Below are 27,985 nucleotides of genomic sequence, written 5' to 3' on the forward strand. Positions count from 1 at the left end.
TATTCAATCAATGTTTTCAAATACTGTTATTGGTTAGGTAGTCTAGTGGTTAGAGCGTTGGGCTAGTAACAGAAAGGTTGCTGGATCGAATCCCCAAGCTGACAAGGTAAAAATCTGTTCTTCTGCCCCTGAGCAAGGCAGTTAACCCACTGTTCCCCGGGCGCCGTGGATGTCGATTTAAGGCAACCCCTTGCACCTCTCTGATTGAGGGGTTAAATGCGGAAGACACATTTCAGTTCAAGGAATTCCGTTGTACAACTGACTAGGTAACCCCCTTCCCCTTACTGCATCTGTCTAATTTGCTCATTTTAACACCAACCTCAGTTATGACATAAATTCCCTGTTACTATCCCACATTCGTCATACTCTTACAAATGTTGATTGTGTTACTTTATGGCATGCAATAAACCTGTGTCATACTACAGCCTTTGAGGTAGTTCAAATGGGGACATATAGCCCATTGACAACATCTAATTAATGCGTCCCGATCCACTGCATTTAATCCCCATTGTAATTTCCCTGTTTGTAGACTGTCATGGCAACAGTTGCCTCTCATTGTTCTCTCACTTTTTGTCTTTCCTGTTGAGGCTCTTCACATTCACAGGTGTGTTGTTTAGCTGCCTGCTCTCACCAGATCCATGCTTTTTTTTTTTTTTTTTACCTCTGAGGGAAGCAGGTGCTTTGGGAAAGGGACCGGATCTGGGAAAACGACAACGTATCCAAGCCTCTTCCTTAATATGAGGTGTGAGTCCGGAGTCTGAGGGTGAAAAAGAGGATCATTTAATAGATCGCTGTTCATTCAATACGGCAGCTCTCTGAGATGAGCTCTGTTGAGATGACGGGGCTTCAGTTCATCTGATCAGAAGATGTTGTTTGTCTGTGGGCAGACAAAGAGGACTGTCGGTGGATTATCTTGGCTCTCCGTTTAAGGTGAAGCTCTCTGTGTGTTGTGATATGGCATACCTGGTTCACACGGCTCACCCTCAGTTCGTCAGCCTGTGGTTGAGCGCCGTGGGTTGGGCCCTTACCGCGGTGACCCTTGGACTCATCCAGTGGAGGGTCTGGCAGGTGGCCGACTTGACCTTCATCACCTCAGGAGAGGCCTGGGTCGGTCTCTGGAGGGTGTGTTTCTATAGCCATACGCTCGTGACCTCTGGGTTCAGGGTCATGTATTGTCAGAGTATGGCGCTGTCCGACTCCTTCACGCCCCCGGAGGTCGCCACGGCCCAGGTGCTCACTCTGCTAGGGCTGGTCGTGGGGTTCTGTGGAAACGCCGCCGCCGTCTACGCCCTCAGGAGCGTCTATTTCGGACTGGAGAAGCAGACGCCTATCCGCCGTGCGTTCGCAGTGGCTGGTACTCTGTGCTTGTTGTCCGCTGTGTGTTTTCTCATACCTCTCCTGTGGAACTTGAACTCGGTGGTGACCAATCAAACGATTGCGTTCCCTTCGAACTTCCACATGCCCCCTGCACCTGTGACCCAGAAACCAGGGGCAGGTATCGGGGTCGGGATCATAGGGTCGTTTATGATGATCGTCAGTGGAGTTATCTTCATCCTCTACAGGTTCCCTGTCAAGATGGGACCCAGAGTGGAGCCTTCTGGTCCAGAGGCAAGACACTTTGATGGGTCACGTGTTGGGACATTGTCCCCTGGGTCTGTGGGACACAGTATGGGTAATCTGAGTAACTCTCAGGCCAGGGACAATCCTGCCTTCCACTCTGATGAGCACTTGTGATTTTTGGCCATATCCCATTTTGTATTTGAAGCATTGAAGCAGAAGTGATGTGACATAACACAGGAATAGCCGTTTGATGAAACTATGTGGTTCGTATGAGAACCCCTCCTCAGAACCTCAGAACAAGTGACATCAATCGCCTTCCCCTGCGTTCACCTGGTCAGTCTGTCATGGAAAGAGCAGGTGTTCTTAATGTTTTGTTTACTCAGTGTACACCCCATTGATTCTTGAAGAATATAATTTATAAATGCATCATGACCTGTCATTCCCCATCAGAACCCCAAATATAAGCTTGTTTCACTCCATTGTTTGTAAATGTCATTGTGGTTAAAACTATCATTTCGGGTATCATGGATGGATGTTCACTTTGTTATTGTTTGAACTGTAGATTGCACCTTTAAAATATGTCATTACATTGATCATACATTGATTCGTAACATTCTTATACCTAATGGTTGTACTATAGTTGATAACAAAAAAACACCTTTATTTTACAGTCACAGTGCGTTTGCGTCGTATTCAGTGAATACTGCTCCTGTAGAGCAGCAGTAATTGGGAGCACACACACACACACACACACACACACACACACACACACACACATACCCACGCTCTCTTTTGAGGATGTACTTGCAACACACTTGTCTTTAGTCATTGCCTTGCAATCACTCCAAAGGGAGTTTGAAAACTGATTACATTAAATATGTTTTACATGTCATTTGTATTGCTGGTGTCATTGAATGTGTTTCTTTGTAAATGATGCACTGTTGCTGTTTATTTGATCATATTGAAAATGTATTCTTGAACTTTTAAGGGCTCTTGACATCCAGGTAGAATATTATACACAATTCAGTCAGAAATAGTTGTGATAAATCATGTGATTAAAAGAGACAACGTTTTAAACAATACATTTGTATTTGTTTTGATGTGGAGTAGCAACAGGATTGTTCCTCGGTCTGGTTTTAGACGGTACGGCAAGGACCTCAATTATCCTCTATCCCTGACTGTGCCTTGCAGTCTGTAGAGCTCCCCCACTGACTGGTGAACGCTGGGTACTTACTGCCTTTGTCCCAAGTGGCACCCTATTCCCTATATAGTGCACTACTTTGGACCAGAGACCAAATGTAGTGCACTATAAAGGGAAAAGGGTGTAATTAGGGACACATCCACTGTCTGCCCCTATTAGAACACATAGACCACATTGTTTCCTGGTAACAAGGCTTCCGTTAGCGGCCATAAGGTGTTATCGTGTTAAAGTCAAATATGGCTCTGGCAGAAACAGTCGTAGGTGTTTTGACAGTCGCAGACCCACAAAATCACATAATCCATTTGATTGTGCTATGGAAGAGGAAGGAAGAAGGGATTAGATTCTTTCCCAAATTGGTTCATTCATTGCTCTCTTTTGAGGATTTTAAAGGTTTTTATTCAGGTTTTTAAAGGTTTTTATTCAGGTTTTTTACTTGCTTTGACAAGTTAAAACATAAAACATGTCCTTGTTAACTATGGTTCAAAAATGAAGACACTCGATGCCAAGAAGAAGTGATGTGTATTGTGAAGCCTCTATTTGAGTCATTTGGGCCCCGTTCATGTGAACAGTGCAGGAGAGGAGGCTGAGACTGGCAGTGGCAGGACAGGTGAGTCCTCTCAAAGCAGGAGTAAGGACCATCACAGTGGGGATTGTTACTCTGGATGAAAGTCAGGATAGTCAGATCCAGTGGACAGTACACTGTCTTGGGAGGGAGAAAAAAAGCTTTTTCAGTCAGGGGTCCAACACTCTTTTTTTGTCTGCAGAGGAACTCATTGAGACGATTGGTTGTGGTCTGGCTAAAGGAGGCAGAGGCCTTTATAGTGGGCAGGACACACCCTCACCATAGGCAGAATGAGAATATTAAAATACCTGACTATGGGTCTTGTCTCTAGTCCAGGGCTCTCCAACCCTGTTCCTGTAGTTTTTTGCTCCAACCACAGTTGTAACTAACCTGATTCATCTAATCAACCAGATAATTATTAAAATCAGGTGTGCTAGATTAAGGTTGGCGTGAACCTACAGGACAGTAGCTGTCCAGGAGCAGTGTTAACTTGGAGAGCCCTGGTCTAGTCTATAGTTAGCACAGCGTTACTACAGTATAGCTGCGTGATATAGTGGTGTGGCTGACGTACATCTCAGGCATTAAGGTAGAAGGTTGAAAGGAGATGACAGGTTTATCGTAGATGTTGTGTAACATGTTCTGGATTCCCCACCGTTGTGTCATCACTTGCCCTGGCATTGAAGATCTTTGTTATTGTCCTCAGAGCATTGACTTCATTGTCTTACCTCCTCCTTATTGCCTTCAGCATAATGTTTCAGGGGGGGAAATATTACGATGTTTGCTAAGACTGAACACACAGTACTATTTTTTGTAAATGAGTCTGTAACAATACTAAAGTTGGTACAGTGACGTTGATAGTGAAGGAATAGATCGATACAACTCATTGAACTTCATCGATCCAGAACCAAACCTGTCCTTAACCCGTAACCAGAACCTAACCTGTCCTTAACCCGTAACCAGAACCTAACCTGTCCTTAACCCATAACCAGAACCTAACCTGTCCTTAACCCGTAACCAGAACCTAACCTGTCATTAACCCATAACCAGAACCTAACCTGTCCTTAACCCATAACCAGAACCTAACCTGTCCTTAACCCGTAACCAGAACCTAACCTGTCCTTAACCCGTAACCAGAACCTAACCTGTCCTTAACCCGTAACCAGAACCTAATCTGTCCTTAACCCGTAACCAGAACTGAACCTGTCCTTAACCCGTAACCAGAACCTAACCTGTCCTTAACCCGTAACCAGAACCTAACCTGTCCTTGACCCGTAACCAGAACCTAACCTGTCCTTAACCCGTAACCAGAACCTAACCTGTCCTTAACCCGTAACCAGAACCTAACCTGTCCGTAACCAGAACCTAACCTGTCCTTAACCCGTAACCAGAACCTAACCTGTCCTTACCCCGTAACCAGAACCGAACCTGTCCTTAACCCGTAACCAGAACCTAACCTGTCCTTAACCCGTAACCAGAACTCAACCTGTCCTTAACCCGTAACCAAAACCTAACCTGTCCTTAACCCGTAACCCAAACCTAACCGTTAATAGTGACCCTAACCACCCTGGTCCTAATCATTAACCATCAAGCGATAGACATCTCCCACAAGGCATTTCACAATATGCTGAGAAAGGAACATAACTGTATCAGCACTGTACAACAGAGCTGTTGTGGTGTTCTGTGACTGTGAGATTGAAGTAGGATAGAACAGTTTCAAATGTTCCCTTTCATTGTGTTTCAAAGTGACATGTGACAACAGAGCTGTTTGCTGTTTAACATATAGTGGTTGGCTCCATGTGTTTCTCTGATGTAGGACCAACCACTGCCTATGATAGATCAAGCGATTAGCATAGGAAGCTATAATGACTTCCATTGTGAGGAGACAACAATGGGATCTTTCAGATGACAACATGGACACGGGAGGCAGTGGGGAGCAGTCCGAGCATTTCAAAGTCCAGGCGGGGTCTCGTAATGTGAAGACCTGGGAGGAACTGTAGCAGAGCACACTCAGGAGCAAGTGTGCGTCCCAAATGGTGCCCTGTCCCCTAAATAGTGCACTACTTTTGCCCAGCGCCTTATGGGTCCTGGTCAAAAGTAATACACTGCATAGGGAATATGGTCTCATTTGGAAATGAAATTATAGCATTGAAATGGACAGGAAGTATTTTACGGCTGTTGCTTCCGCTTGGCCGCGCAGGGAACCCCTGAGAAAGAGATTCATATCTCAATGGGACTCAGCTGACTAAATAAATAAAGGAGACATTGAATTTTAAAAATGTAGTATAAGAACCTGACCTGCCTGAGCAAGCTTGTGTGTAATGGGCGATGTCCAGGAAATCTGACAATCCTCACATTACGTATCATTATTCTGATGTTCATTAACTACAGCTTAGCCCAGGAGCCAAGACCGAAATCAGCGGGAATTAGACTTAAGCTCCGTTTCCACTGGACTTGGTCTGTCACCTCACCTTACTTAAACTCACTTCCTCCTCGTTGTCTAGCAACAGTTGTGTAACACAAGCAGGCGGTTTGTGATGCTTAGGAATGAATCATGGTCAGGTTTTTTTCTTCTTTATTTGATAATATCAACTTTTTTTAATATTCAGATTTCTCCACGGTATGGATATAACTGATGTAGGATATGTAGCCTTGTGGCACTATAATGTCTGATCAATTCAGAGTCAGAAAACCACTACAGAGCAATTTACAATATAATGTATATTGGTATATATCTGATATAATGTATGTGGTAAATCAGTAATATTGGCCTCTAACTAGAGAGAACGTATAGTGGAAATTTCAGCAGAAATGAAACAAATACAATCAGATCCTCAAATATCCATGAAGTCATTGTCTTGTCCAGTTGTTGCAAGCAAGTCCTGATCTTTCACCATTTGAAACACACATTCCCAAATACTTAGTACATTCGTCACATTAATTATTATTAGCTTTCTACAATATAATGTTATACTTTTTCTCTTTGTTCTATTTACAATTTGTATGATTAATTATTCCCGTAATGCATTGTTGATTGAGTAACTGTGTAGAATATCAAGAAGGGATACATTTTTTTATGCACTATTCAAACTGGTTTCATTTAGTTATTGGACAAAAAGGATAATAGATGCTGTAAAAAATAATTGGCATTGTGATAAGATATGATATCCAAGGCAATCATTGACATACAGAATAATCAACCTTGGTCAGAATTGTAGTTTTCACAGTCCTTTCACAGACGATATACTGCTTGTCATCAAATTCTCTGGCAGCATTGCACACACTATCTCTTCCACAGTACCAACAGTAGGCACAGCGACGTATTAGGACGAAATGGCAGCTTTTAAAGCTGTAGTCTCTTTGGTTCCATAAAGAATTTCTGTTTGATAAATGTACAGTAGGGGATATTTTTGCAAACATGACATGCACAAAACCCTGTTTGAGTGATTGAAATAAGTACCAGCATTCTGTCTCAATATATGGGGAAAGATTTGTCCCAGCAAGTGTACTCAATAACTATAGCTAATGTAAATAAGCATGAAAAAGCTTTAGGTAAGCAGTTTTATTCACCATTGATAGAGACAGGGCAGAGGCTACTGAGAATACTGTTCTCACTTCTCAATAGCTCATCAAACATATTCCATGGACCTCTTCCTATGTGGGGTATTGGTACTGTGTACGTATGTATGTCTTCTCTGTAGCGGTATAGGCATTTGTAAGGTGCAGGGCTCCTCTTGTAGGCACACGCAGGAGGTGACCAGCAGAGAGCCAGCCACCAGGTGTAGAAACCCCGCCGTCCAGCCACAGAACAGGGCATCTCCAAACTCCCAGCGTGGCACGATTGCCGGCACGGCCTCATCGAAGAACCGCATGACCGTCAGGTGAGCGATGTAAGACACAGGTATGAGACCCAGTATACCTGCGACCAAGCACAATATCCCCCCCAGCATCTTCATCAATCTCTTCACCCTCAACCCCTCAGGCCCCTGGTTGCAGCTGTTGATCCAGTAGATTCCAGGAATGGCTAGCAGGAGACCCAGGAGGCCCGTGGCCACTGTTACACACATGAGGATCCGGGCTAGTTTGATGTCCGGAGGCAGGCCCAGGAGACTGTCATAGGGTCTGCACTCCAGAATTCCAAGGTCCTGCACCACACACGTCTCCCACAGGCCCAGCTCGTAGCTCTCCGCGGGCAGCAGGTCGGTGGACAGGGTCAGCCAGGTGGACATGATGGTGGTGGCCAGCGAGCAGATCCAGGCACCAATAGAGAAGAGGATCCCGAGGAGTTCCAGAACGCACACCCCCGGATCCATAGTGCTGCCCACTCTGAGAGGCCACTCTCTGGCTCAGCTCAGCTCCCGAGCTGCCTGCTCTCCCTGTCTCTCTGTGCCACAGTCAGCTGCAGCCAGGACTCCCGACTGCTTCTCTCTGCTCCTGTCCTTCTGAACTGCAGCCAGTTGAAGCGAGAGGAAGCCACGGCCAGTAGGTTCCGATCGAGGCTCAATTTGTTCAAAAGACCGTACACCCAATTAGGGTTTACAACTACCAGCATGGGCTGGGAGGGAGTAACTTCTTCAAACGATCAGTAGCTCACTCAAAACATGCACACATCATCTGCAGTTGAGAGGAGGAAAGTAGCGGCTTGCTGACATGTTGCCCTCCCCTTGGAGGCTCGCTTCCGCCGCTGCTTTGCTCAGTGGTCAGGAGAGAGTGACTGAGTGAGAGTCAGACGCATTGAACAACAGCATCATTCAGATCTATGGTGATGCCCATTTCCACACACACAGTGAGGAGGTTGTAGCCTAACGAAGGATGCTTTAAAATGCAGACAGGATGTTATAAAGATGCTGATTTATTTCGCAAAACATACACACACACACACACACACATAAAGGTGTGTTGTGAGTATGTGATGATGGGGGGGATATGGGGATATGGGGGGGGGGGGCATAATGTTTCTCCTCTGGAAGAATTTAGCATTTTTCAAACCCCAAAAATAACATTTTCCCCTGCAATCTAGAACCATAATCATAATGCCAACAATATTACAGAGAAACAACTAAATCTTTTAGTTTGATGTATTCATCAAGAAGGAATCAATAGGCTACATAGCTTGGTCAAATTATACCGAACAAAAATATAAACATAACATGCAACAATTTCATCGATTTTTACAAAGTTACAGTTCATATAAGGGAATTTGTCAATTCAAATAAATAAATTAGGCCCTAATATATTGATTTCACATGACTGGGCAGGGGTGTAGCCGTGGATAGGCCTGGGAGGGCATAGGCCCATCCACTTGGAAGCCAGGCCCACCCACTGGGGAGCCAAGCCGAGCCAATCAGAATGAGTTTTCCCCCCACAAAGGGGCTTTATTACAGACAGAAATACTAATCAGTTTCATCAGCTGTCCGAGGGGCTGGTCTCGATCCTGCAGGTGAAGAAGCTGGATGTGGAGGTCCTGGGCTGGCGTGGTTACACGTGGTCTGTGCTTGTGGAGGTCCTGGGCTGGCGTGGTTACACGTGGTCTGTGCTTGTGGAGGTCCTGAGCTGGCGTGGTCACACGTGGTCTGTGGTTGTGGAGGTCCTGGGCTGGCGTGGTTACACGTGGTCTGTGGTTGTGGAGGTCCTGGGCTGGCGTGGTTACACGTGGTCTGTGCTTGTGAGGCCGGTTGGACGTCCTGACAAATTTTCTTAAACGACGTTGGAGGCGGTTAATGTGCCCTTTATGGGCATGACACCACTGAACACACACAAACAGGGTGAAAATGCTATTTAAGTTTACGGAATTACTTCTTTCTCTCAATACTAGCTTTGTTTCTTTAGAACTGTGGTGACCCACGGAGTGTTGCCAGGGAGATGAGATTAAATAAGAATAAAACTGACCGTGTCTACCTTTTCAAATAAGGCTGATGGAAATGGGAGAAGACATCAGATTCTTTGGTTGCTATGCCAACTCAAAAGACAAAACAAGCTATGCTGCTACTTGGGCATTGACATGTCATCTATAGATTTAGGAGAGATTTAGGAGACTCTGAATTGATCAAATACATTAAATAGCCTGTCTATTGAGTGCTATTTAAAGAAATCAAGTGATTCTTTTAGTATACAGAGGTACTCAAAGTGGTGCATTTCTTTTCGATTTGGAACAATATCCTGTGATACATTCCTTTTTCCTGTATCAGATCTCTGACATACAGAGCTTGTGACCCAAGTAGGAGGCTGAATATGCAGGCCATGTCAAGGAGAGAAGAACAAACATTTTCAACACACAATAGTACACAAGTAACACTCTTTATAGAGGCAGTTGAGTGGTCTGGTGGTCTCTCTGAGTGAACAGTAGCCTACGCACAGATGAATAAACGGATAAAAAAAATGCTTTTTAACATTTATTTCAGCCACAAGGCGTCGCCATTTCACTACTCACAATTCCACCTTCATGCGTTGACAGGTTGAGCAAAAGCATTGTGGGAAGCAGAAACCTATGACGTCCTCTTCTCTGTATTTTCTAAACATGTTTGGCTGGTGACGACCTATCACAGCATAAACATGCATTCAATAGTGGTGATTATGATTATATAGCTAAGAGATATAGATGTCTTTATTTTGAGGAGTCGGATCGTGTGAACAATGGACGGAGACGGTAAGCATGAATTTCATTGCATGTCTAATAGTGCCATAATTAATAAAGGGAGAAGCATATCTGGGCAAATCTTAACTAGCATTAACATCATCGGTCTCATTAGATCCATATCTACTTACTATAGCTAGCTATATCTAATAGCTCCATGAAGGCATCTGTCACTGATCAATGATTTGTAATTCAGTATTCATGCATGGCTTGTATTCTTGACTGCTCAGTAACGTTACTGTTTTCACTGCCTCTGCATGACGTAGCTACCTTCAGAGGAAATAACATCACAGCATTATGGCGACCATGTATCCAAGTAAGCTGCTAATGTAGTTATGTGCAATAAAATGCTTGTAGGAACATAAAAATAGGGCCCACTGTCTCTGCCCAGGACAATAGGCCGAAATGAAGCTAAAACTTGGACACAGTATCACAAAGGTCTGTCTGGTGAATTACAATTTCATACATCTCATGGGCATTATTGGGCTTCATACAGTGTTGAGAATCGGAGACCTGACTTGGCTGGGTTCGCGGTCTCTTCAACCTCTGTCTATGTGTGTCTTTTAGAGGGGTTGGGAAAAAGAAGAAGCTTATCGCGGTTGGACATGTGTGAAGACCATCATTAGACAATAAAATAAATCGTATTTTGTCTCTCTGTCCAGGGGCCAGCAGTACTGGGGCCACTCCCTCAGAGGAGATGAATGGTACTGGGAACCTGATGGACTTCCTGGATGAGCCCTTCCCAGACGTAGGCACCTACGAAGACTTCCACACCATTGACTGGCTCCGGGAGAAGTCGCGCGACACAGACCGCCATAGGAAGGTGAGGGGAACACACACACACACACACACACACACACACACACACACACACACACACACACACACACACAGCTCTACACACTAAGCATTTTCTTCTTCATCCCCAGAGGATATAATTTGTCTTCTTCATCCTCTTCTTCTTCTTCATAATCACCATAGAAAAACTCTTGATGTCCACCTGATTATCTTACTAACCTGATGATCCGCTGAACCTGCCGCTGATGGTTGATTGATGCTTGTTCTAGATCACCACCAAGAGTAAGGAGTCTTACTGGGAGCTGATTAAGAGTCTTCTGGATGCCTGGTCAGGATGGGTGGTGATGCTGCTCATAGGAATGCTCACAGGTAGGAACCTTTGCAGAGGCATCCTGCAAAGGTCTTACACCTTTGGTGCCACGCTAGTCTCTTGTAGTGTTTGCTTCTGGCCGCCGGGAGTCGTGCTGCACGCACATGACGTGACACGTGGCTCTCTTAACAACCAATCCGAAGTCACGCAGCCGGAGGTTGTGAAATGCCACGTCTGGTCCTGAATCCTTTTGACAGGCTTGCCCGTTGTTTCCTTGCGTAGTGTGATCTGTGATCTCGTGCTGCGTGTCCTCCCGTGTAGGTACGCTGGCTGGAGTGATCGACCTGGCTGTGGACTGGATGACCGACCTGAAAGAGGGGGTGTGTCTGTCTGCTTTGTACTACAGCCGTGAGCAGTGCTGCTGGACCTCCAACGAGACCACCTTCGAAGACAGAGACAAGTGTCCGCAGTGGCAGAAGTGGGCCGAGCTGATGACCGGTCACTCTGAGGTCAGCAGATCACTAAACCGCAAACCAGATATCCTCTTCATTTAAAGCCACAGTGCTGAGTCTGTGTTTTTAGCCCGACGAACGGCAGCCGCCACATGGCTAGATTTATGGGTGTGGCTTGGGGGAGTGTAACCTCTCTCAGTTTCTGAGGTTTAACTTGGTGTTTGTTGCGATAGAGGGTGGGATGATTGTGCATCAGGTCCTTAAACCCATACATTCCACCTGTTCTTGTTTCTCCAGGGTGCCGGGGCGTATGTGTTGAATTACTTCCTGTATGTGTTGTGGGCGCTGTTATTCTCTTTCTTGGCCGTGTCTCTAGTAAGGGTCTTTGCCCCCTACGCCTGTGGGTCAGGTATTCCTGAGGTGAGTGTTTTGAAATGGTACCGTTCACTAATAGAAAATAACCATACGATAGTATTTTAAATACTGCGTTTTCATTGGCTGAAAAGAGTGTGCGTTCATTTCCGACAACTGCGCAGTTGCAAAGGTTATACCAACGAGGGGGCTGCTGTGTGTCGTCTTGGGTAGATCAAGACCATCCTGAGTGGGTTCATCATCCGGGGGTACCTGGGGAAGTGGACCCTGCTGATCAAGACGGTGACCCTGGTGCTGGCTGTGTCCTCCGGGCTCAGCCTGGGGAAGGAGGGGCCCCTGGTCCACGTGGCCTGCTGCTGTGGTAACCTCTTCTGCTCCCTGTTCTCCAAGTACAGCAAGAACGAGGGCAAGCGCAGAGAGGTACAGTAATAGCCCATTACGCTCCCATTTTTGCGGAAATAATATAAGTTGGGGAAATTAAACAATTTATCCAAGTATTTCGTGTAGCCTGTATGTAACTCGGCTGGTCTGTTGTGCAGGTGTTATCGGCTGCTGCAGCTGCTGGGGTGTCCGTGGCTTTTGGAGCTCCGATTGGAGGAGTTCTCTTCAGCCTGGAGGAGGTGTTGTAAACTTAAGTCCATTATAAATCGCCTACTGTGTCCATTCAATCAAATGCCATCTCACTTCCAGATATGTTACCGTGTTTGCGGTTGAAGTGCCGTCGCAATGTAATCTCTGTCCTCTTCAGGTGAGTTACTACTTCCCTCTGAAGACTCTGTGGCGCTCCTTCTTCGCTGCGTTGGTGGCGGCCTTCACCCTGCGCGCCATCAACCCGTTCGGCAACAGCCGTCTGGTCCTGTTCTACGTGGAGTACCACACCCCCTGGTACATGGCTGAGCTGGTCCCCTTCATCCTGCTGGGGGTGTTCGGGGGCCTCTGGGGAGCCCTCTTCATCCGGGGTAACATCGCCTGGTGTAGGAGGAGGAAGACCACTCTGCTGGGGAAGTACCCAGTCCTAGAGGTAACTAACTGATTTAGCGGATAGTAGCTGTTCAGGAGAATGTTTTAATGCAATGATTGTGATTTGGCCCATCTTAGTTGAATGCACTGACTGTGGCTAAGTTGCTCTGGATAAGAGCCAACTGCTAAATGACTCAAACATAATGCCAGGTTCTGCTTCTTGCTTGCTTTTTGGGATCTTTGCAAGTAAAGCACTTTGTGAGAACTGCTGAAGGAAACAAGGGCTTTATTAATAAACGTGATTGATTTGATTGATTTAAGGTGATCGTGATAACGGGTATTACCGCAGTCCTGGCGTTCCCTAACCCGTACACGCGGCGCAGCACCAGCGAGCTCATCTCCGAGCTGTTCAACGACTGCGGTGCGCTGGAGTCCTCTCAGCTGTGTGACTACGTTAATAACCCCAACATGAGCCGTCCGGTGGACGACATCCCAGACCGCCCTGCTGGACCCGGGGTCTACAGCGCTCTGTGGCAGCTGGCCCTGGCTCTTATCTTTAAGATTGTAATAACTATCTTCACCTTTGGCATGAAGGTCAGTTTGCTGTACCGCATGGCTAGATGGGGTTATGATAGCTGACGTAAGCAGTTATGAAGTGTTACTGAGCTTCTTATGAATGCGTTATGTATGGGTTATGAAATATGAAAAGGTCCTTTTATGTAGGTACCCTTCAAATAAAGTGTTACCAAGTTTTGAGTAGGATAACCGTGCTCTTTGGGTGATTGTTGTGTTCAGATCACTCTCTCAACTGTGTTGTTTTAGGTCCTCTGTGTTGTGTTCAGATCACCTCTCAACTGTGTTGTTTTAGGTCCTCTGTGTTGTGTTCAGATCACCTCTCAACTGTGTTGTTTTAGGTCCTCTGTGTTGTGTTCAGATCACCTCTCAACTGTGTTGTTTTAGGTCCTCTGTGTTGTGTTGTTTTATGTCCTCTGTGTTGTCTTCAGATCACCTCTCAACCATGTTGTTTTATGTCCTCTGTGTTGTGTTCAGATCACCTCTCAACAGTGTTGTTTTATGTCCTCTGTGTTGTGTTCAGATCACCTCTCAACCATGTTGTTTTATGTCCTCTGTGTTGTGTTCAGATCACCTCTCAACCGTGTTGTTTTATGTCCTCTGTGTTGTGTTCAGATCACCTCTCAACCGTGTTGTTTTATGTCCTCTGTGTTGTGTTCAGATCCCGTCTGGGCTGTTTATCCCCAGTATGGCTGTGGGGGCCATCGCTGGGCGAATTGTGGGCATCGCTGTGGAGCAGATGGCCTACCATCACCACGACTGGATCATCTTTAAGAACTGGTGTCGTCCTGGAGCCGACTGTGTTACCCCAGGTCTCTACGCTATGGTGGGCGCTGCAGCATGTCTGGGTGAGTCGTCATTAGGGTAGTGTTCATTAGGCACCAAACGGAAGGAAACGGACTGAAACAGGGAGGGATTACTTCTCACTCTATTAAATAAACACTCAAGTCATTAGGTTGACACCTTTTTTGGTTTTGTCGTTATAGGAGGTGTGACCCGGATGACCGTGTCCCTGGTGGTCATTATGTTTGAGCTGACCGGTGGTCTGGAGTACATCGTCCCCCTCATGGCCGCAGCCGTCACCAGTAAGTGGGTAGCGGACGCCTTTGGGAAGGAGGGTATCTACGAGTCCCACATCCAACTCAACGGCTACCCCTATCTGGACGTCAGGGACGAGTTCACACACAGGTATTATGGGATACATATTAGGAACTTTGTCATTCCTCCTCCTCCTCAGGGGAGGAACCTCACCCCTCCCCTAGTCAGGTCTCAACCCTGCAGTAGTCAGGAGTCACCCCTTTTCTAAGGGCTGGTTTTACACAAATGAAGCATCCTGAACTAAAAATATATTTCAATGGAGATTCTCCATGCTTTTGCTTCCAGGAGTTGGATTGTCTGAGAAACAGACCCTAAGAATTCCCAATATGTGATCCGTACACAGGACCCTGGCCACAGATGTGATGCGTCCCAGGCGCAGCGAGCCCCCCCTGGCCGTGTTGACCCAGGACAGCACCACGGTGGAGGACGTGGAGACACTCATCAAGGACACCGACTACAATGGCTTCCCTGTGGTCGTGTCCCGAGAGTCAGAGCGCCTCATCGGCTTCGTCCAGCGCAGGGAACTCACTGTGGCCATCAGTAAGACGTTAACCCTGGCTCTCTCTCTCTCTCTCTCACACACACACACACAAACACACACACACACACACACACACACACACACACACACACACATTTGAAATACTTGATTCAAATCCACAAATCACATTACAATCAAGAAGGATTCAGATATTTCGAAGGTCTTGGATGCACAGACACTTAAGGATACAAAAAGCACCTTCTTCATACAGCTAGGATGCCCATAACAGCTGGTAGAGAACTGCACCTTGCTAATTTCTTCAAGTCTTAGGCGGGCCCACAATCTGAAGGCCATGTACTGTGAGCCTATGTAACGTGGCCGAGGCTGCCAAATATCAGTGCTACCCGACTTGCACTCATATCCAAGGCTGTACAAGCGTGGTATGAGGGGCTTGTATTTGAGAAGCTTTTCGGCAAAGGCCCACTCCATCCAACAGTCAAATGAGCAACCCACTTCCAAAATGACCTCTCTCTGGTCTCCCTCTACGACGTCAACATCTGACGTGCTAAAAGTCCTGCTTCCGTTGAACAAAATAGTGGGACTGTACCATTAGGTTGTTTTCACCGTGAAATTATTTGCTAAATATTCAACATTTTGTTTGGAGAACATGAATAGCAAGTTGTGAACATAGCTGCTGTCAGTCCCAAATAAAACCACCTGCATGTGTTGAACAATACTGTATTTAATGTGTCGGTTGATTATTATCTGTCGGGTCTGAGGAGCCACAGCTGATATTTCTCCCTCTCAGAGACTGCCCGTCAGAAGCAGGACGGGGTGGTGAGCAGCTCTGTGGTCTACTTCACGGAGGACAACCCCCAGGTGGCCGAGGCCTGCGACCCCCAGCCCCTGAAGCTGCGGCGCATCCTCAACCTCAGCCCCTTCACCGTCACGGACCACACCCCCATGGAGACCGTGGTGGACATCTTCAGAAAGCTGGGCCTCCGACAGTGTCTGGTCACCAGAAGCGGGTGAGTCTGTCATCAGTCATTTAACCAATACAGTCCAGGGCCCGGTTTCCCGATAGCGATGGGATTTAGGCTAACTACTGTTTTAACAACTGTCCTTTCCTACGACGGCCCGAAGATGTAACGTGCGTTTCCCGAAACACCACGCAGACAGACGGTTCGGCTAAATGCGTTGTTGATGCTTGTGGCGACAATAACAGGATTGAAAGAAAGACAGCGCTGCTCTCGGATCAGCGTTCTCCCTTTCAAATCTTGCCTTAATGTCAGAATTATTCCACGATACTGACGACAGATCAGCTCTTATGAGGTATATTATCACCTATGGCTACAACTATTGAAGGGTCTAATTCTAATGCTTACCCTATAACAATGCTCTTAATCAAGTGCAACTATAGTAACGATGGTTTTGGGAAACTGCTCTGAGATTTAAGTATGCTCCTAATGAAGGTTCTAACAATAAACTTAGCTTTAACATGCTTTTGGGTAAAACGGGCCCAGTATTCTAAATTAGGCACATTTTTCTTTGGTGTTAGATTTATGAAGACTATAGATTCATTCTATAGTCATTCTGAGGTTTATTGGATGGTGGAATGATTTGTGTTTTGTTTTGTCCCCGTCTCTAGGCGTCTGTTGGGCATCATCACTAAGAAGGATGTCCTCCGTCACATGGCCCAGATGATGAACCAGGACCCAGAATCCATCATGTTTAACTAGTGGCCCAAGAAGACAAAGCTTTATTATCCCAAGGACCTCTCTGCCCCTCCCTCAGATTGTAAATAGTGAAACGCTACTGTAACCCAGTGTTTAGAATGTAGGGATGGAGAAAGAGGGGTGAAGAAAGAGGGGGATCAGGACTAAGATGGATAAATGAAGGGCGTGTGGACCAGAATGGAAGGATGAATAAAGAGGGGGTGTAAGGACAAGGAAGGAAGATCAAAGAAGAGGGTGTGAGGACCAGGAAAGGGGGACCAAGAGGGAGGGGTGGAGGAATAGGGGTGTGAGGACCAGGATGGAGAGATGAAGGGAGGGAGGTGTCAATCATGGCAAGGAGGGAAGCACCTTATGTCTGAGATGATGAGTTGTTTTAGTTTGATGTGCCGCTGACGCCATATTTATGTTTTCAGTGACGCTTCAACGCCTGCTGTAACTGACTTGAGTCTAAGTTGTCAATGTTAAGTTGGTGGCCCTTAGAACCCATTGTTCCCAGGGTATATTTCACATGTTGATGTTACTTTGACATTTGCGGCTTCTCAAATGTTTCTCAATATTGAACTGTAACAACATTGTTTTAACACGGATACTGTATGTATTTGCTAGAAGACCGCGTATCATGTCAATTGATTTATTTATCCAGACTTTTTTATTGTTGTTGTTTTTTTGCAATGAAGAATGCACTTTGGAAGAGAAATAGCTGAACCGGAAAGAGCCACCAAGTCCAATGATTTTCTTGTTACTTTATAGTTCTCACTCCATGCTGCCCCTCACCAGTTTCATAGGTTTTGTTGTAATATGCTGAGGGAATGTATTGTGGAAAATAACTGTGGAAATATTGAACCTGCCTCACTTCGGTTCTTTTTGTTTAATTTTATACATATCAGTCCAGACAAGAGCCACAGTGGTTGTGTGGATTTAGCCACACTAGGTTCTCCTTCTTTGTCATTTCATACTGAAAGATAATTCCATATTTATTCATCTTTTTTTCAAATCCATCCATTTTTACTACTGTATTGAGAAACTATCGATTTGTTATTATCTCGAGCAATTGAACACTACTGTAGTTGTTTTATATGTATTATTCTAATATGAGCTGTTCAACATTACTGTAACTTGGAACTGGTACAGAAAACGGATATTTGCACTTTTGTTGGTGTTTGTAAATAACGTCTAAGTGATGCACAATATATACTATTTGCAATGTACAAGGTTCTGACATTAAATAAAAGGGGCGTTGTGTCAACAAGAATGAGATGATATTTATGCAATTGGATTATATAACATAGATACAATGTTTAAGACAATTAAATTGCAGGAGGCATATGATACTCGTCACATGCTAGTAATATCTTTGTCATATGTGATGTTGAAACACATTGAACCATGTGGAAAAAGGAATAATTGAGGGTTGCTATAATATTATTTCGAGGTTCTACTGACAAACAGGTTATGATCACATTATTTTTAAAATGATGACCAAGTTCTAAGATAAGGTCGCCCCATAATAGCCTGCGTTTGACACCTGCGCTGTTTTAAAATTCAAAGGCTAGTTCTACAAAGTGAAATAGGGTTATTTACACACAGTGTTTTATTATTACATGTTTTATTATAAAATAAGACAAACTATTTGAGATGCAAAACAACACAAACAACACACTGTACAAACTCTTAATTGTCAGTGTTTACTGCTTTGCAATAAAATATTTGAAAGTGAGAGTGAGCTTTCGGGTAATAGACAGCAGAGGGCACTGTTGGCGTGCAAGCAAGCAACAAATGTATGACGTTCATTGGGAACTATTACTTTAAACCAAATAGCTAACGTAGCTAGCAGAATATATTTTTTAAGTAACTGTTGCTAGCTAGATGATATCATCACACATTGGATCGAGCTAGCTAGCAGGCTACATGACGTTCGCTGTGAGTACTGTACTTGGCTCCACGCATACAGTACGTGCGGGTTCGTCGTCTGCTATCTTACTAGTAGTACCGCTGAAAGTCCAGTGTCCTGGCTCTTGATTTTTTTTCCTGAACGATTCTGAACTGAGACGAGCGGCTGGATGCAGATGATTGGTAATTGGCAAACTTGCTAGTTAATAATCCCTTGATGAATTAGTGACGATCATTGTTTAATTTGTTAGCATCATTTCAGTGTTTGCTGGTAGCTGCTAGAGACAGTTAGCCAACGGAAGCTGGCTAGCTGGAGGAGACTGAACCAGATTGGCGTGCTAGCTAGTTAGCTTCATCTAGCTAGTTAACGTCATCTACGTTTGCTCTCCTTGACTCAGTGTTGGTTTCTAACGTTAGCTGCATTTACTCTAACGTTAGCTAGCTAACTATTTAACAGGAATGTTTTCACTAGCTCGATAGTTATTTGTCTGTATAGCAAATAATTCGTCATTTTTCAAGTTGGCTAGCTATCCGTTTTGTTTAGCACAAAAGCTATCTAGCTAGCTATCTAATTTACTAAGCTAGCCAGCTAGCTTGGCTAAACCAATAACACCAGCTAGCAACTTTCACAACGTGTGCAGTAGCTAGCTAACTAGCTAGGTAACTAAAGTTAACTAAGCAAGTTGTGTATCAATGCTTCAATAAACACGAGGCTTTATTGCTGTGTAACGTTAGTGTGTAATTCTCAGTTCAGTAGTCCACCTAAATACTATTGTTATTAACTAGTTACTCATTGTTACCCTGACTGTAATTACACTGTGTTGCTTAGTTTGTGTTACAATGAGGCCTATTGTTTGGAGTACTTGTTATAATAATTCTGTATCCCCTTGGGATTTTAGGTCCACAAGAAAGCGAAGAGTTACTGAAGAATGAAGTACAATCATTTCAGCAATCCTCTTCTTCATCCTCAGTCCTCTTGTCCACGACTGATCATATTTGTAGTTTGATCTGGAACACGAGTGACCTAAAACCTCTGGACAGTTCCTGACTGGACTGCTGTTACCTCTGCATTCTCGCCTTCCCGTGATTTCATCTCCACAGCATCCCCTTGAAATAAAGGGTCAACCTTTTGGGATAAACATTACACACTTTCTGGGATATAGGAAAGTGTGTAATATATCTGGGATATAGGCCTACACTGCAGTTGAGATCTTCTCTGTGAGCAGACTAGGCCTATACATTTTTCCTCGTCTCGTGATATTGTGGTGTTATTCCTTTGGTGAGACCACTATGGAGTGGAATATGGAGTACTGTATGGAGCAGGTTATGCAGAAGGACCTGGGTCGAAGACTACAGGTGGGCCAGGACATCATAGACTCCATCCTGGACAAGGACAAGTCCCAGGACCTGGAGCAGGACCATACCATGCTGGACAGAATGGTGGATGGTGTCGCTACCAACTGGGTCAACTCCAGCAATTTCAAGGTATGGGATACCATAGGATGGCACTGTCACAGGCAGCCAAAAACTCAATAATCACAAGGTGAAAGTGACTGGTGTAACAAGTGTAGGAAAGAATCTGTCATTCACTGGGACATAATTCAGCAAGGGTGTGTGAGACTCACCTGGGGGGAGAATATAACCTACAGGCCCTGTGGCTTCAAACTTCACACAAAGGCTCGTTGTGCACACTATTAGGTGAATTGCTTTATAGGCCTTCTTCATGTGTACTGCAGTAATGAGCTGACCAGTATTTTTCATTTGTATTTATTTCACCTTTATTTAACCAGGTAGGCCAGTTGAGAACAAGTTCTCAATTACAACTGCGACCTGGCCAAGATAAAGCAAAGCAGTGCAACACAAACAACAAAACAGAGTTACACATGGAGTAAACAAGCGTACAGTCAATAACACAATATAAAAAAATATGTCTATGTACAGTGTGTGCAAATGGTGTGAGGAGGTAAGGCAATAAATAGGCCATAGTAGCAAAGTAATTGAAATTTAGCAAATTAACACTGGAGTCATAGATATGCAGATGATTATGTGCAAATAGAAATACTGGTGTGCAAAAGAGCAAGACAAGTAAATAATTAAAAAAAATCAATATAGGGATGAGGTAGGTAGATTGGATGGGCTATGTACAGCTGCAGCGATTGGTTAGCTGCTCAGATAGCTGATGTTTAAAGTTAGAGGGAAATATAAGTTTCCAAATTTATCGTTTTTTTTTTTGTGCAATTCGTTCCAGTCATTGGCAGCAGAGAACTGGAAGGAAAGGTTGCCAAAGTAGATGTTGGCTTTGGGGATGACCAGTGAGATATACCTGATGGAGCGCGTGCTATGGGTGGGTGTTGTTATCGTGACCAGTGAGCTGAGATAAGGTGGAGCTTTACCTAGCATAGGCTTAGAGATGACCTGGAGCCAGTGGGTCTGGTGATGAATATGTAGCGAGGGTCAGCCGACGAGAACATACAGGTCACAGTGGTGGGTGGTATATAGGGCTTTGGTGACAAAACGGATGGCACTGTGATAGACTGAATCCAGTTTGCTGAGTAGAGTGTTGGAGGCTATTTTGTAAATGACAAGTGGGTTAGATCCTGACGACCGTTGATGGCCGCTCACTAGCATGGGGCTTTTAATAGCTGGTTGTCATAAAGAACCGGGCAGAATGAGGTGGATGGACTCTAAACCCTTTGGTGTCTGTGATCCCTGTGTATCCTAGTACTCTGTTAATTTGAAGGTCTCCTTGACCCCCAGATCCCACCAGAGTAGATCTCACCTTGCCAGTCCTAGAAAATGTGTGATTGTGATACATCAGATGTAGCCTAAGCCTAGCTAGCCTACATGTCCAGCACCCTAAAACATTACATCACCCACCCATTCTTTCACTATTAGGTCTTCACAAGATGAAGGCTGAGCAGTAAGGAATTCATTCTTCACCAAGGGGACGGTTACCTGTTTTGGTGGCCTGAATCCTTTGTGTTTGATCTGTATCCACTCGAGACTGTGTTCCCCTAGGGACATTTGTCCTCTCGAACACTAGCTAACTACACAATCACTGTACTGCTGAAAGGCCATAGTATAATATGGGACTCTAATGTTATCAGCAGAGCAGACCATTTCGGCCCCCTACCCAAGCTTTAGGCTATTATCCTAGCTGATACAATTCCCCAGACTGTTTATGACAGCTATTCCAACTCCACAAATGTCCAGCCGGACTGTCAGTGGTCTCTAACGGCTTCTTCCATTGAGGTGGCGGAGAGGGACACTATCGACAGTATCACAGCTTGTTTTTGTCCAGCTCTGATGTTGAGGAATCTATTGACTGAGCTCAAGCAAGGGGTTCGCTGCTTTGATTTGTCTGTGCTTTCAGGCTGGAGCTGACCTCTGAACTCTATGTGTGATGAAGGGAGAAGCCATGGCAACAACTCTGCTGCCACACACACACACGCGCGTGCACACTCACACGCATAGAAAACAGCTTACCTCTCTCGCAGCGAATCAAAATGCTGCACCCTGTGCTGCTCTAGAAACGGTGTCCCCTCCAATCAGAGTGATTGCTCCGAGAGAACAGTAGAGTAATGGGGACATGGACTCCCACGGCGATAGTGGTGAGCTTATTTTACAAACTATCATTAGGCTACCCCAGATAGACACCAGGGCAAACTGGGTATTATCTACCTGGGCTGGCCCCCACAAGTAGAGGGGAGAATGCCACATATGAATGGCTAGGAATCAATGAATAGGCTAAACCCCTACGTGAAGAATGATCAGGATTTAGTTGATTTTCTCTAGTTAGTTTTTATTATCAGCGCCAGAAGTGCTGTGTTTTTGTTTTAGCATCAGATGGGAAGGAAGAAGGAAAGGAAGGCAGGCCTAGTCAAACACTGCAGGACTTTCAGAGGGAGGGGGCACTGCAGCAGGCTCACAGCTGTTGACATACAACCTGTTCTGAAATGGTGTGTTTTTGTAATCTGTCACTTCTGAATAGTCTTCAGCAATTAAAGCTATTTACACAGACACATTTTTTGATAAGCAGCCATTATGAATTTGTGTTTACAACCAGCAATAATGTTGTATGTGCGATATGAACTTATCTACTAGGGAACTTTAGACAGCAGGAAACTGTTGAGAAATTGTTCTCTTTCTACAAATATAAACCCTGGGGTTCTAAAAATTGCACCATAGCCCAAGCAAGAAGCTCAGGTGATGCAACCGTGTTGATTATGGCGTTAGCAGGGATGCTCTCACTACACATTCACTGAGTGTCCTTTGCCACCCCAACGGAAGATGCCTTCCTTAGTGTCAAAGTGGTTTCTGACATGGTTAGTATTTTATTTTCTACTGTAGTCCTACAGCAGCATCAGTAGGTTGTTACAATATATATATATATATATGTGTTTGAGGGCTTCCTTTGCTTTTTATAAAGGGAACAAAACCAAGATTTATCACATTACCCACAATCCTTTGCAACGAAGCTTGTATTTCAAAGGATTCTTTTTTTATGTTATGCATTCTTCTCTCTCAAAATGTCTAACATTTATGCTTTTGTTGAATAGCCTATGTTATTTAGATAAAAATGTAAGTATTACATTTTTTAAAATTTTGATCTTCATTCTTAGGTGGCTTTGTTGGGAATGGACATACTGACAGCTTTGGTAACAAGACTACAGGAACGGTTTAGGACACAGATTGGAACTGGTAAGCTATCCCTGGCAACTGTATGCATTGTATGCATTACAACACATCTTTATGATTCATAGTTTTCTTGAGTCCTCGTCACCTTGAGTTGTTGCCACACAATTCATATCTTTGTCCTTGCCTTCTCCCTCCCTCCCGTTAGTTTTGCCGAGTTTGATAGATCGACTAGGCGACTCAAAGGACCAAGTCCGAGACCAGGACCAAGCTCTTCTGCTAAAGATCATGGACCAAGCTGCTAACCCACAGGTAATGTCAGCACGTACCGTAGACTCACCTACGTGTTAGTATAGAAAATAAACAGTTTCATTATAATAGTAAAAAACGGACTACAATAAATGTATTTATTTGCAGTATGTATGGGACCGAATGTTAGGAGGATTCAAACACAAGAACAACAGGACCCGGGAGAGTGTCTGCATTTGCCTTATCGCCACGTTAAATGTGTAAGTTCATAATAGCCAGTAATGGTTTAAACGTATTATTTAATCTGTTTTGTCTTACACATTCTTTGCGTGATTTAATTATTATTATTATTATTTTTTTCCTTACAGGTATGGAGCTCAAGGCTTGACCCTCAGCAAAATTGTCCCCCACATATGTAATCTTTTAGGAGACCCTACAAGCCAGGTATAGTTACATTATTTTAGGCTATTAAACTATACTGAACAAAAATATAACCGCAACAATTTTAACGATTTTACTGAGTTACAGTTCATATAAGGAAATCAGTCAATTTATATAAGTTCATTAGGCCTTAATCTATGGATTTCACATGACTGAGCAGGGGTTCAGCCAATGGGTGGGCCTGGAAGGCAATAGGCCCACCCACTCGGGAGCCAGGCCCAGGCAATCAGAATTAGTTTTTCCCCACAAAACAGCTTTATTACAGGCAAATACTCCCCAGCAGCTGTCCGAGCGGCTGGTCTCAGACGATCCCGCAGATGAAGAAGCCGGATATGGAGATCCTGGGCTGGTTTGGTCACACGTGGTCTGCGGTTGTGAGGCCGGTTGGACGTACTGCCAAGTTCTCTAAAATTATATTATGGTAGAGAAATTCACATTTAATGCTCTGGCAACAGCTTTGGTGGACATTCCTGCAGTCAGCTTGCCAATTGCACGCTCCCTAAAAACTTGAGACATCTGTGACATTGTGTTGTGTGACAAAAGTGAACATTTTAGACTGGCCTTTTATTAACAGGGCTGTAAACAAATTTGTGCACACAATTTGAGAGAAGTATGCTTTTTGTGCATATTGAAAAATTCTGGGATATTTGATTTCAGCTCATGAAATACGGGACCAACACTTTATATGTTGCGTTTATATTTTTGTTCAGTATACATCTGGATTCGACTTTGACACCAGCATTATTGGTGTTTTAGAACTCTGGTGGTTGACCAACAGTGTTACAGATTCCATGTGAAGTCGTCAGACTTCAGTACTTTCCTGATATCTCTTGTCTGTTTATTCCTTGCAATTAGCCTGTTTTGTAGACTTTTTCAAAAAGGCTTTGTTCTTTCTCCTGTCATCACGCACTTCAACAGCATTTCCCACTTCCTGTCGGGAACCGGAAGCTGTGTCCATGGACCTCTCTTCCTGTACTGATATAGTGCCAGCCATCTTTTATCATTGTCATATGCACAACTAAATTGACTATTACAGTCAATAAGAGAGGATCTCTGAGAGGATCTCATTTTATGTTCAATCCAGACAATTGATTATGTCGAGCGGTTAGTGGGCAGACCGATGAGTGAAGCCGTGTTAATCTGCTCTGTTTTATTTCCTGACACACAGGTGCGAGACGGGGCCATGAACTGTCTTGTTGAAATCTACAGACACGTCGGGGAGAGGGTGCGGATGGACCTGGGGAAAAAGGGACTGCCACAGTCACGGTACCTTCATTCTGATACCAAGGCTTTCTGTTGAAGTGCAATCACCATGACCCAGTTCTCTGGTATCTCCAGGGAGCCCGACTGTCTGCTTTTAGGCTTGCGCCTCCTCATAATTGTATGATGATGCCTTTAAAACAATATACTGTCTTTTGTCTTTCCAGGTTGAATGTCATTTTCAGTAAATTTGATGAAGTTCAAAGATCGGGGAACATGATCCTGTCCCCTGTCTCAGGTAAGCACAGTACTTCCTTTGCTCCCACTGTTGTACGTTCCCTCTATCCAACAACACATGGAGATATTCCTCCCTTTCCATTGAGCTTTGTTATATTGAAACGTTCTGGTGTAGTGCAAGCAGCGCCCTGGGATTAGGGCTATGCTTAGGGAGTAATGGGGATCTCATATCAAATCTGGGCCCATATCAATAAAGCATCTGAGCATTATTGCTGATCTAGGATCAGTTTTGGCTTTTAGATCACAATGCATCAAATTTTACACAGCTGCTATCTTCATTTGATCACTGTTCTTGCAGAGAATTTTCCTGCCCAGCATGAAATGCAACTTATAGTGTATTTGAAGTTTAAAAAGGCTTCTAAAGTTTGTAATTTGCCCTAATGGAAAAATGGATCAACACCTACGAACATTTCTATTAATTATAATGCACATAGTAATTCACATTTCCTGTTGCTGCAGGGTTATTTTCCTGCTGTGTGAAACTGGTCAAATTAAGATGAGATGTATGTACAGGTGGGGACCTGATCCTAGGTCAGCACTCCTACTCTGAGACGCTTTGTAGATACAGAACCTGGGCTCAGACCACTTAGAGCTGGACAGAAAACCAACAACAGAGAAACCAGTTCTGTGTCCATGCTCTTTCAGAAGAGAACAGTTAGTATGCATTGAGCAGTCTCTCTGCAGCAATGCAGGGCTGCAGGCAGGGGGTCAGATTCTCCTTTCAGCTGCTCTCTATTGGACATGTTCTTGGTATTCTGCACACGGAGTAGGGCCTTACCCTGACACAGCAGTATTGAAGCAGGACCGACTGATATCGGAGCTGTGTATCTTTGTTGCTGCGGCCGTCTCATTTTCCTCTCCTCGGGCCTGTTAAGTCTGGGACAAAAAGGGTGTAATTGCTGTGGTCGCGAGGCTTCGCTTTCATCACAAGAGTTCACCCTGTAGAGATTAGACTGGAGCTGCTGTAATCTCTGCTTTCATTTAGTAGGCTGAACGACTTCATATCAAACCTGAGCAAATTGGCCAAAGCAAGGTGTCATGCTAGTTCGTTTATGGTAATGCCTCAATGACGTCATTGCCCGACATCTCATTGAAGTTTTCTATTCACCTAGTGGGCCAAAGACAGGGGAAAACCCTTTGCTGTTAACAGTCCCCCCCCCCCCCCCCCCCCTGTGCGGCTCGAAGGTTAACCAGGCATAAAGGCAATGCCTTGGCCTTGCCTCTACCACACCAGATACATCAAAGGGCTCCCTCTCCTGTGCATGAATGTCAACTGTCCAAGCAAGTGGAAAGAACTTCTCTCTCTCTGCCCAGGAATCCTATGTCCTATTCATTTGGTACCAACCCGATTGAAACAGGGAGGTATTACATCTGAATTTGTCCAATGAGAAACACTCGTTTTTTTTATTTTTATACGGCATACAAATACAGTATTAGGGCTATCTGGGCTGGTGACGGGAAAGGGAGAGACAGAGAGGATTAGCCTAGGAAGAGGTAGCAACACCAGGGACTCTGCTGCAGGCTCTTATTTTGGAGAAGAGAGTGGTGTCATTTTGCCATCCATGCAGTCACAAGACCTAGCTAGAGGGGAGGGGGAGGAGTAGCCCGGAGTACGGTAGGTAGACACAATAGAGAAGAGACAGACCTACGGCAGTGTTTGTCCTTGTTGCTCACTGTTACTTAGCTCTGTTTAGTCTGTGGAATCAACAGCCCTGCTATGACCACAGGAGAAGGTATGGATCTCTTTCCTCTCTACAAAGGCCCTTTATAGCTACTGCATAGGTAGATGAGCTATAGTCGTTTTGGCGTTGGGATTATTAGCCTATGTTATGAATATGGTGTTTACAGGTGGCCTCCGTAGGTAAATGAAAGGAAGCGATGTTGTTGAGAACTGCAGGAGATTTCATACAGGATGTATCTTTCTTTCATTTCTTATAAAGGAAATAGTTTGGGCTATTTATGTTACTGTGTTTGACATTGTACTAAGATGATGTTAGATACAAGGCAAATTAGGCTTGGTTCATTTGAACTCATATTCCTCCCCTTTGGATAACTTGGACATGTTTTGGTCAGAAAAAAGAGAGGATGACTGAGTGTTACTTCCTGTCTACTTCCTCATCACTTCCTTGTTGCCAGTAGATAGTCAATTAAGGTGCCCACTGTGCTCTGTGAGTAGCCCTCCGCCCAGTGCACTTGTGACGCACAAATTATCAATTGGGGCCACTGAATGACTGGCAGAGGTGCTTTCTGTCGGTTGGGTAGAGTTACAGCTAGGTAGTGCTTTCATAGTATTTAGTCATTTTTGTATGTTATTAGGCTCCCCAATTAGCTACAGGCAAACCTGCAGCTACTCTTCCTGGGGTCCACACAAAACATAAAACATGACATAATACAGAACATTAATAGACAATTACAGCTGAACTACAGAAATACATTAAACAACATATTACATAACATTAATAGACGGGTACAGAACTAAATAAATGAAAATACATTACAATACATAGCATTAATAGACATGAAGTACATACATTTTATA

The 27,985-nt window shown here is 44.5% G+C and overlaps 4 protein-coding genes and 1 non-coding gene across 16 annotated transcripts in view; 3 read left to right on the top strand and 2 right to left on the bottom strand.

Annotated features, from left to right (window-relative positions):
• Nucleotides 1–954: 954 nt before the first annotated feature.
• Nucleotides 955–1,734, top strand: LOC109890110 (claudin-34-like). The gene has a single exon (XM_031823857.1). It carries the CDS (start codon nucleotides 955–957, stop codon nucleotides 1,732–1,734), a length of 780 nt encoding a protein of 259 aa, XP_031679717.1.
• Nucleotides 1,735–6,561: 4,827 nt separating this feature from the next.
• On the bottom strand, nucleotides 6,562–8,026 carry LOC109890111 (putative claudin-24). Its single transcript, XM_020482062.2, has one exon. The coding sequence runs from the start codon at nucleotides 7,631–7,633 to the stop codon at nucleotides 6,950–6,952; it is 684 nt and encodes a 227-aa protein (XP_020337651.1). The 5' UTR covers nucleotides 7,634–8,026; the 3' UTR covers nucleotides 6,562–6,949.
• Nucleotides 8,027–9,751: 1,725 nt separating this feature from the next.
• Nucleotides 9,752–17,986, top strand: LOC109890623 (H(+)/Cl(-) exchange transporter 4-like). 2 transcript variants are annotated; one of them, XM_031824448.1, is made up of 15 exons: nucleotides 9,772–9,966; nucleotides 10,221–10,270; nucleotides 10,617–10,777; nucleotides 11,022–11,121; nucleotides 11,384–11,571; nucleotides 11,812–11,934; nucleotides 12,100–12,306; nucleotides 12,426–12,506; nucleotides 12,635–12,907; nucleotides 13,168–13,440; nucleotides 14,081–14,267; nucleotides 14,406–14,607; nucleotides 14,861–15,057; nucleotides 15,807–16,026; nucleotides 16,647–17,986. In XM_031824448.1, exons 2-15 carry the CDS (start codon nucleotides 10,252–10,254, stop codon nucleotides 16,735–16,737), a joined length of 2,322 nt encoding a protein of 773 aa, XP_031680308.1. In that variant the 5' UTR covers nucleotides 9,772–9,966; nucleotides 10,221–10,251; the 3' UTR covers nucleotides 16,738–17,986. The 2 variants fall into 2 exon arrangements, with proteins under 2 accessions (XP_020338171.2, XP_031680308.1); XM_020482582.2 differs by lacking the exon at nucleotides 10,221–10,270 and having other exon boundaries at nucleotides 9,752–9,966.
• Nucleotides 17,987–18,483: 497 nt separating this feature from the next.
• The window catches only part of LOC109890430 (CLIP-associating protein 1-B), a 42,617-nt gene continuing 33,115 nt past the window's right edge, over nucleotides 18,484–27,985 (top strand). For all 11 annotated transcript variants that reach the window (XM_031824449.1, XM_031824451.1, XM_031824453.1 and 8 more), the window contains exons 1-8: nucleotides 18,484–18,807; nucleotides 19,524–20,109; nucleotides 23,247–23,325; nucleotides 23,468–23,571; nucleotides 23,677–23,768; nucleotides 23,877–23,952; nucleotides 25,118–25,215; nucleotides 25,377–25,447. In XM_031824449.1, the coding sequence (XP_031680309.1) occupies nucleotides 19,915–20,109; nucleotides 23,247–23,325; nucleotides 23,468–23,571; nucleotides 23,677–23,768; nucleotides 23,877–23,952; nucleotides 25,118–25,215; nucleotides 25,377–25,447 (715 nt within the window). In that variant the 5' untranslated portion in view covers nucleotides 18,484–18,807; nucleotides 19,524–19,914. The remainder of the gene's footprint in view (nucleotides 18,808–19,523; nucleotides 20,110–23,246; nucleotides 23,326–23,467; nucleotides 23,572–23,676; nucleotides 23,769–23,876; nucleotides 23,953–25,117; nucleotides 25,216–25,376; nucleotides 25,448–27,985) is intronic.
• LOC116374275 (U4atac minor spliceosomal RNA) lies at nucleotides 22,791–22,916 on the bottom strand. The gene has a single exon (XR_004210144.1). It is a non-coding gene; the product is annotated as a U4atac minor spliceosomal RNA (small nuclear RNA).

This window comes from Oncorhynchus kisutch, linkage group LG5 (assembly GCF_002021735.2).
Source record: "Oncorhynchus kisutch isolate 150728-3 linkage group LG5, Okis_V2, whole genome shotgun sequence".
NCBI lineage: Eukaryota > Metazoa > Chordata > Actinopteri > Salmoniformes > Salmonidae > Oncorhynchus > Oncorhynchus kisutch.